Consider the following 9,804-nt stretch of genomic DNA (forward strand, 5'->3'; position numbering starts at 1 on the left):
CAGGCTGCCTGTCCTCGCTTCCACCTTCTATAAGCTTCTTTTTTCCCTCTAAGTTTCCTCAGCAGCTCCTTGTCCATCCATGGAGGTCTCCTGGCCCTCCTGCTGCACTTTCTTCTAGTCGGGATGCAACACTCTTGAGCACGTAGCAGGTGATCCTTGAATATGGACCAGCAGTCTTGGGCCCCCCTGCCCTCTAGGACTGTATCCCATGAAACCTTACTAAGGAGGTTCCTGAAGAGGCCAAAGTCTGCTTTCTTGAAGTCCAGAGCAGTGAGCTTGCTGCATGCTCTTCTCACTGTCCTGAGGATCTCAAACTCAACCATCTCGTGATCACTAGAGCCAAGGCTGCCCTGGAGCGTCACATTTCCAACCAGTCCCTCCTGTTGGTGAGCACGAGGTCAAGCATGGCACCTCTCCTTGTTGGCTCCTCTACCACCTGCAAGAGGAAGTTGTCTTCCACACAATCGAGGAACCTCCTGGATTGCTTGTGCTGGGCCGTACCGTCCTTCCACCAGATATCAGGATGGTTGAAGTCCCCCATGAGGACAAGGGCCTGCGAGCGTGAGGCTGCTCCTATCTGTCTGTAGAGCGCTTCATCCACAGAGTCCTCTTGATCAGGTGGCCTGTAACAGATCCCCACCGTAATGTCCCCCATTGCTGTTTTCCCTTTGATCCTGAACCACAAACACTCTGTTACCTCATCACCCGTCCCCAGACAGAGTTCCATACTCTCTAGCCTATCACTGACATAGATAGCAATGCCCCCTCCCCGTCTGCCTGGCCTGTCTTTCTTTTCTAAACAGCCTGTAAGCTTCCATTCCGACACTCCAGTCATAGGAGCCATCCCACCATGTTTCTGTGATACCAATGACATCATATTCCCGTAGCCTTGCACACATCTCTAATTCCTCTTGCTTGTTCCCCATACTACGGGCGTTTGTATAGAGGCACCTTAGCCGAGCTCCAAATGCAGCCGACTCAATGGCTGGGGCAGCTGGAACATCTCTACATCGCTCCAAGCACTTATTACAGGTGCTGGCAACTGACCAGGAGTGTTGGGATGGATCAATGCTCCCCTCCCCCAACACATCTAGTTTAAAGCTTTCTTGACCAGCCTGGCAAGCCTCCTACCAAAACAGCTCTTCCCCTTGTCAGACCAGCTCCACCAGCCTCCAGTAGATCTGGCCTCCCAAATGGAGCCCCATGTTCTAAATAGCCAAACCCCTGACTATGGCACCACCATTCTAACCATTTATTAACCTGCCAAATGCGCGTAGCTTTTTTAAGGTCCTCCCCTTTGCCCTGAAGAATCGATGAAAAAACTGTCTGAGCTCCAGAGCCCCTAACCACCTCTCCCAGGGCTCTGAAGTCCTTCTTAATGTTCTCCAGGCTACTGCTATCTATATCTCTAGCACCCACATGGACCACTAGAACGGGGTAATAGTCAGCAGGACTTACTAGAGCAGGCAGCCTCTCAGCAACATCCCTGATCCGAGCCCCTGGCAGGCAACACACCTCCCTCGAGACTGGGTCAGGCCGGCAGATGGGTGCCTCTGTGCCTTTCAAAGTAGAGTCCCCTACTACTATGACCTGCTGCTTTTTCCTGGAGGCACCAGTAGTGATCCTCTTTACTGGTGCATCAGCAGGATGCTCATTAGGTGTGGTGGGTGCTTTCTCATTAGCCCCCTGCAGAACTGGGAAGCGGTTCTGGGTGGGGACATCAGATTTAGGAGGAAGCCCCTTGTTGTTAATTGTCCTCTTCCTCCTTTTTTTGTTAGTTTTTCTGTGACTAATTCCCAGCTTCCTGGGTTGCTGCCCTCCTTCTTTCCTATGTGAGCAGTGCTGGACGTTTGCGGCCCCTGCACCGTTTGGGCCTGGAGCAAGCAGCCCAGCTTCCTCTCAGCTTCCCTGGCATCTTTTAGCTCTCCAACAGCCTCCCGCAGCTCAGCACCTGCTGCAGGAGGACCTCCACCAGGGCGCACCGAGTGCAGCCCTGCCCATTGTCCACCCTCGCCTCAAGAGACCAGTCGAGGCACTCTCTACACTCCGAGGTCTGCGCCGCAGCGTCCCCTCTCATCGGCTCTGTCTGGGTGCCTACGCTGGCCACCGCCGGGGCAGAGCTCCCAGAGCGGGCCCTGGTCCTGAGGCGAGCGCTCACCATCCCGCTCGCTGCCCGCTCGCCCTGCCTGCGCCAACTGCCGCGCAAACTGCTGCGCCACGCCCTGTTTGCCCGCCCTGGTCGCTCGCGCTCCCTGGGATGGGTTTTTCTCCACTGAGGGCTGGCGCCGTCACTCCTGGCGCCGCCCCCTGTGAGTCAGCTGCTCGCGTGAGCTGAGCTGCCGGCTCCTGGGCAAGTCCTGTCGAGGACTTGAGGCTCCCTCGGTCGCTCTTGCCGCTGCGAACTGAGGCTCCTGGACGCTGTGCTTCCCCCCGCTCCGGTGTTAAAGGCGTCCTCTCTGGAGATACTCACCTTGGCAATTGATTAGTGTCTTCAGCACAAGCCCTCAAAGTTACAAATGGTGAAATCTGCAACCAGCTGAAACAAAATGTGCCTTGATCTTGAGCTAACCAGCTTTCAATATTTTCATTCAAAGGAAAAATTCTATCAAATACCAAGGCATGTTAATTTTAGCCTTTTTGAAAGCACAGAATAAAAATCTGCCAAGCAGAGAAAGATGATACTGTTCTATTTCTGGTGAGAGACCAGCAGCTGCTGAGGGAGAGATATGTTAATTTATTAAATGAAAAAGTGTTTGTTACTGTTTGTGCTAGCAAACTGCAGAGGTAGGGGCAGTTGGTAGTTTACAGTCACACCACATGTGATAGTGGTTTAGAGATGTGTTAAAATATCTGAGCAATGACAGGACAGAATGTACAGACACAAGGCAGGAAGAAGGTTTCACATTTCAATCTGAAAATGTTTTCTAAGGCATAAGGAAAAGATTTCGGGTTCTGAAAATAGCATTGGTCATTTTGCTTTCCACATGTAAATTGGGCACAGTGAGTTTTTCTTTGGTAAAGGTAGAGATCCATTATGGATTGAAGGCAGCTAAATATAGTTACTGAGCTATTGTGTAGTGTGATGCAGTTGTAGCTAGGAAGTTCTGCACAGTGCTGCTGTTCTCGCTTGGCTTCTTGCCTCTTCTGGAACTGGCCTTGTGTGGACTCTGCAAGCACCACTGGGGTATCTGCTTTGCACTCTCCAGCATCTCCCTCCTGGAGAGCTGCTTAGCCTGAGGGTGATGCATGATCCATGTGAGCATGCAGTGCTGTGCCAAAGCTAGTGCTTGCTTGTTGAATCCGATACAGTGGAGAACCTGGTGCAAACACTTGCAATGCCAGTTTGCTTCTGTCAAATGGATATTAGTATGTTGTACCATCACCTTATCTTGCTTGAGACAGACTTCAGTTGCTTTGAGATCCTGCAGGGTAGCTGCTGTCCTATGCATGAACAAATAATCATTATTGCTGTCATTGTTTTTCTTTGTATGTTTGCCTTCTCAGTTCAGCGAGCTTCATTCTTTGCTGCTGCTGATGAAAATCACAGACCTGTGAGCGCTGCCTCCAGTAGTGATCAGGCTGAGGACCAGCTTACTGCACAGATAAAGCCTTATACAGGGTAAGTAAATATATGAGATATGCAGGCTTCCTTAGATACAATCCAAGGAAAAGAGCAGGAACATTCTTTATTTGGAAGCCATCTCCAGGCTTCACAGAACTCTTCACAAGTTCTCATGAAGATGGGTGGGAGGTGAAAACAGAAGAATCGTAAGTCCAGTTGGAACCTTTTTGCAGGTTCTTTCTTGTCTGAGATCTGCATGAACGTGTCCAAAGCAATGGTAATTTAGGGCACATATGAGTAGAAAGAAGTAGAGAGAAGTCAAGTGATGGGATGGCCCCAGTTAACCGTGAGATAAATTTGTTCTGTTGATTAATGTTCTGCATATGTTCCATGTACTCTGTTCAGTTGTGTTCATTTTCTGAATTCTTGGTGTACCTGAGTGCATGCATATGTGAAGCTACTTGGTACAGACCGGGCTGTTAGCTACCTTGTGTGAAGATAGTAAATTATATCAATACCTATTCTTGTTTCCTGCTAACAACAGTAAAGAATCTCCCCCAACTCTCGCCTCTAAAGTGGACCAACTGGAAGGTTTGCTGAAGATGCTGCAAGAGGATTTACGGAAGGTAAACATGCCATCTACGGAAAATCTGTAAGACACACATTTAGCACTGATAGGTGATGCTAATAACTGCATAAACCTGCTTTGCCATGCCTGAGCCTGTGACAGTCTTATCCTGTGTGAGAACAAGACATTTCTTTGCTACTTTTCTAGGCTGTAATTTTCATTATGCAAGGCTAGGATGGAGTGTCTAAATCTGTAGGCATCTGATTCCTCTGCTTAAATTAGGAGGGCAATGCAGAGTATTTTCACTCCTAATTCAGGTGACGTCGTGAAAGGCTTGAAGTTAGTCCGTGCAAATACATCCTGCTGCTGTTGCAAAGTTGACAGTATTCTCTAAATGTATAATTTCTACTGTGGAAATTTTCTGTATTGCATTACTGCCTGCTTGGTCCAGGGGGGATCATCTGTGGTCATAGGAAAAGTGTTTTAGCTGGGGAAGTATTTGCGAGAATATTTCCCATCCCTTATGTAGTTAACTTTCAGCAGTTGTACACTCATGTTGTACATACAGAACAGGGCATGCCCAATTTTTTCACCACCTGGGGAGCCAGCTTCTGTATTAGAATTTAATACAGAGAAATTCTGCTCATTCAAGCAAAAAGTGGGGAATGAAATGTCAAAAATGACTCTTAGATATAAAACCATGTGTTACTGCACATAAAATCCTTATAGCGCAAGGCTTATACTCTCTTAAATAGACTCTTGAGTCTCTGTATGGGTAGGAAGCATGACCTAAAATTTCCACTAAGGTCTGTGTTTTTCCTCATGCCTAAGGAAAAGGAGGACAAGGCCAGTCTTCAGGCTGAAGTGCAACATTTGCGGGAAGACAACTTGAGGTTACAGGAGGAATCCCAGAATGCAACCGAGAAACTGAAGAAATTCACCGAATGGGTTTTCAACACGATTGATATGAACTGAGAACAGTGTACGGGGAAGGAAACGATCTGTTATGAATATTATTCCTGGGACTTAAGCTTTAATGCCACCTTAATCATGACATGTGAAAGTATAGTCAGAGCACTTCCCTGTCCTTCATCCTCCAATAATCCTTTTTGCATCTCTGCGCGCACTCAGAACGATTGCAGATCAACAATCAATGTCTGCCTTTTGTAGAAAAAACAAAGTAAATAATTTTAAAAAGGTAAAATAAAAGTTTAACTGCTAAAATGTGAATGTCTATTTTTTGCACATTGTCTCTTTATCTGTTATGTACAAAATGATTTGGAGGCGGGATCAGGCTTGCTGTTCCATCTGCCTCTGTTTCCATTAACTCCTTTCTCTCTGTTTCAGGTAATCTGCTTTTCCTTGCAGCTTTGGCAAATATTATGACATCTAGAAAATTAGAAGGAAATGTTTATTTTACTGCTCTTCTTACATTGTTTTCTGAAGTATGCCACAGACAAGGGGATGTAATGCAATGTTTTAGGTGTCTCCTTAGCAATTTGCGCTTGATTGCTAGTGCTACCTTCCCATACTTTACAGAGAACGTGTGTCCATAGTGTATGGTACAGTACAACCAGCATCCTAACCTTTGGAAAGAGACTAGAGATGAGCCATGGGCAAGGCATATTATCACACATCTATTGCATTAGCATTTCTGGTTGCCTTTGTTTCCTGTGGAAACAACGGCTGCAAGTACCTTTACGAACAGTAAAACTAGGCATGCTGCAGTTCATACCATGTCAGGCAGGCTGAGAGATAACCAAGTACTGTTGCTGTACCGCTTAAGTATAGTCCCCTTCCCTTCCAGGGGAATCTGTTGCTTGCATATCTGCAGAAGACTTAGGCTGAAGTTGTAAAGAGATTAAGATTTCTTTCCCCTGAACTGTTTCCATGAAAATCTACATAAAGCATCTCTGTGCACCTGCACTCCCATTTCATTTCTCTGGACTTCTCAAATCACAACAGATTTGAGAAACGTTTATTCAATTTGTGTTTTATTACATGAGAGGTCTTATAAATCCTTTACTATGAAAGACAGAGGAATATGCAAAGGTGAATTAGGGAAGTGCATTTTTCAAAGCACTGGGATAGGATTGGAGCTCTGAAATCCCCAGTCCCCAGTGAAACCGTCTAGCAAGAGATTTCCCAAACTGCCTCATGCCAGGAAAGTTAATTTCTTGTTCTTTGAAGGAACAGCTAACTTGCCACAACATATTACCTCTCCAGAAAATAGCTTTCAGGTGTCAGAATACAACTTTTAAGCGCTGCAGTCTGCACAGGCATTAAACTGTGCAGCGTGCTCAGAAACCTTTTCTACTCCCTTCTGAGGATATCTTAATAAATACTGCCTTGCATAAAGTGCAGTGTTATTTGGGGGTTAATGTCAAGGGCATCCACTCTCTACCACGTTCTCAAATAGACAGATCAAAATCATCAGGCATAGTCTTGTCAGAAAAACTTCCATGCTCTTTTCAAATCCCTTTTTCATGCTCTTAATCTTGCTCCACACAAGTACACACTACACTTTAACCTCAAACTTAATTTGTGATGCTAATCCCAATGGAGTTCTTCTCTAATGTTTTGTCATGGAAATGGATCTCTTTGGAACTATTTCTGGAGTGCTTTTGTAAAGGTTTAGAGTGTCGTGGGTTTTTTAATGACTTGTATGAAGGAGATTTATATAATGCCTGATATTATTTGTAAATGGGAAATATTGCTAACATCTCTGAGCATCCTGAAGTCTTGCTTTTATTCTCTTTTATTTTTAAGTTTGGTTTTTATTTTATTTCAAAAAATATTTTGGGACTTGGGGCAGACTATTTATTAGAGTTTTGCAACAGAGTTCTTCTTGTATGATGCCACTGAAGGCTACTTGTAAAATTCTGACAATAAAACTCATTTTAAAGGCTCTTCTAAACCATTTTCTTCCAATTTTGTTGGGTTTGTCATTTTAAGACTTTTCAGAGTGTCCATTTTTTCCTGCTTTCTTCTTGTACCACTTTTCTCAGTGCTTAGCAATAGAAATGTTTCTGTTCTCTGTCATATTTCTACTTTTTATCCCTTTGAAGGCCATTCCTTGGTATGTATACATGCACTTCATCTCTGGACTTTTCACTTGTATTTCTGCACAAATGTATTTTCTTTTCCCATCATGTATCAGCATTTTATAACTTACTTCAAAAAATCGAAGCCAATTTAGGTCAAAACCAAACTTGCCTGCCATGTCTGCCAAAGGGCACGCACAGCTTTCAGCATCCCAGAACCAAACTTATGAGCTTGCAATGTTAGGTTTGGGAGAGTGGGACAGATACTCCATTTGTTTTGTTTTCCAGATCTCCTTCTTTGACTTGGGAGATAACCTTGGACGTGATTTGGACAGATCTTTTGGCCCAGTGGATCAGTGTTATGCACAGCTCAGAAATGTGGAACTAGGTCTGCAGGAAAGCATCTTCCAGATTCACTGAATGGATCCTTAAAAGGCATGCGGGGAAAGAAAATCCATCTCTTTCTAGCAAGAGCAATTGGTAGCATCTGGTTGAAAAATGGGAGTTGAATCTTGGAAAGAAAACTAGATGCTGTCTTACCATTTGTAGTTGGATACTGGTAATGGAGTTGAAGCAGTTTCCTGCAGGTCAAGGAGTTGCCTTGCCCACATTCAGAGCAAATTCATGCCAGGGGTTCCCACGCACCACCACACACAGTGATAGATCAGCCTAGACCAGGGCAGGACCTAACTTGCAGACATCTCCTACAGCCTGAGTAGTCATTAGCCTAAGCAGAAGGTGGGTGGCTGTGGGAGGAGTGGGGGTTACAGGGGCTGCCTTCCTCTTTCACCTGTTTCTCCCAGGTAAGTGATGTTTTATATTCCTGACAAGTTTTGTATTCTTTGTCCATGTTCCAGTGTGGAGATGCTGTTCTCCTCTGGCAGTGTTCTGGGTAGCCAGCTGCGGCTGGTACAGCAGCAGAAGGCTGCCTTCTCTCAAGATTCCCAAATTGGGGGTGGGGGAAGATGTCACCATGGAGGGGCTGCTGCCAAGCATGCATGATGGATAATGCTATCAATCAGAAGTGAAGCATAATGTAGGTAACTGGTGGGAGGGTGTTGGGCTGCAGTAAGGGACAAGCTATGAGGCACACAGGAGCTGGGATTGTGAGGGGAGAGGTTGGTGGGAAAGGGGCTGGAGAGCTAGTTATGGGATTAGGGCAGATATGGTGACGGGATGAAATGGAACACATCCAGGCTTTACTCCTCAAAAAGCGTGGTTGCTGTATGGTAGCCTCTTGTTCCTGTGGGAAGCTGTGTTGCAGCCCAATGAATGGGTATTGTGAGAAAGCCTTTTCTCCAGCTTTTCCTTTGGTGGGAAAGGTCCCTATAGACCAGGGAGGATTTGTGTCTCTTTTTAAAACCTTTACATAATCCCTTCTTTTAGGTTGTCAGTTAACAAATTCTCTTTTAAAGCAGTTGACTGTCTCCTATCAGACACTTCAGAATGGTGTTAGTCCTGTATGTGAGCAACTTGCTTTGCTGCAAGACAGGAGGGGAACAGAGGCAGTTGCTGTTTACCAGCAATTCAAAATTGGATTCCCTGGAGAGATGACACTGTCCCTCCTCGATCGCTGCAGCCTCAGCAGAGACATGGGCTTTACTGAGGCAGTTACTAACGGACAGGAGCTGGGCAATGAGATGATGAGGCCTGTACAGATGCCATTACCTCTTGAAGTTAACTGTGGTGAGGAAGTCCTTGCTGTGCTGTTTGAGGCAATGCTGGGGGGAAAAGAGCTCACAGAAATACTGACTTCAGAGCTCTGCAGTAAGAGCCTCTTCTCACAGAGGTTTTAGCTTTGGCTTGGCGTGAGGGGAGTGAGGCCAAGGAGTTTGTGTGACTCAGACTTGTTGGAAGCCAAGGTCTGGATTTGGAGCCCCTTTTCCCCAAGGCAGTGGTGCTGATGATCTTGGTATGCAAGGTCACAGCAGGCAAGTCCCTCTCTCTGGGTTCTCCTGTGCCTGCATGGGCCTGCCTCCTGCCAGAAGGTGATTTCAAACAGCTTGTATTTCTCCTGGATGTTTGGTGTCTGAATGATTTAAAGCAGGCTGGGCTGTTTGTGGCGTAGCAGAGTGTGGCCAGCTGAAGTGGGAGCTCCTATGGGGAGTAAAATCAGGGTGCTGCAGCAATCTGCATGGCCTCCCCCCAAAAAACCTCTGAGGTTTTTTATAGAGGTTTCTCATTTCTGTACTCGGTACCACTTATGCTTTAACCAAGGCCTGGGTTGAGCCCCCTGGTTCTGTTTCACTCTGCCCTGCCCACAAGAAGGACATGCGCTGCCAGGCGGGGAGGCACGCTGCTGGGCAGACGATGCTCTCAGCAGCTGAAAGAGATCTGTCAGTGTTTGGCACACAAAGAAGTTGGAGACTGAAACTAGGACATGCTCAAGGAAAAGGACTGGATGTGGTTTCCTAAGCTCGTGTTGTGATTGTGGCAGATGCCGCCAACTAGTAACTAGAGGTTTCATGCCACAGGAGCAAAAAACCAGGGACATCCCGGTGCTATTTTAAACTGCATTCCTGTTCTTTCGTCTTGCCCCTCCCCACCTTTCCCACCTTTTTTCCTTCCAGCAGTTTGTTTTGCCTGGTGACTGCAGTTGTGCAGCAGGAGTGACTGCAGTGCTGAGGCTG

General features: G+C 46.2%; 1 protein-coding gene across 5 annotated transcripts in view; it reads left to right on the forward strand.

Annotated features, from left to right (window-relative positions):
• The window catches only part of SIPA1L1 (signal induced proliferation associated 1 like 1), a 223,412-nt gene extending 216,365 nt beyond the window's left edge, over positions 1–7,047 (forward strand). For all 5 annotated transcript variants that reach the window (XM_030482943.1, XM_030482947.1, XM_030482944.1 and 2 more), the window contains 3 exons: positions 3,505–3,619; positions 4,107–4,188; positions 4,962–7,047. In XM_030482943.1, the coding sequence (XP_030338803.1) occupies positions 3,505–3,619; positions 4,107–4,188; positions 4,962–5,105 (341 nt within the window). In that variant the 3' untranslated portion in view covers positions 5,106–7,047. The remainder of the gene's footprint in view (positions 1–3,504; positions 3,620–4,106; positions 4,189–4,961) is intronic.
• Positions 7,048–9,804: the final 2,757 nt, after the last annotated feature.

Source organism: Strigops habroptila, chromosome 4 (assembly GCF_004027225.2).
Source record: "Strigops habroptila isolate Jane chromosome 4, bStrHab1.2.pri, whole genome shotgun sequence".
In the NCBI taxonomy this organism is placed as follows: domain Eukaryota; kingdom Metazoa; phylum Chordata; class Aves; order Psittaciformes; family Psittacidae; genus Strigops; species Strigops habroptila.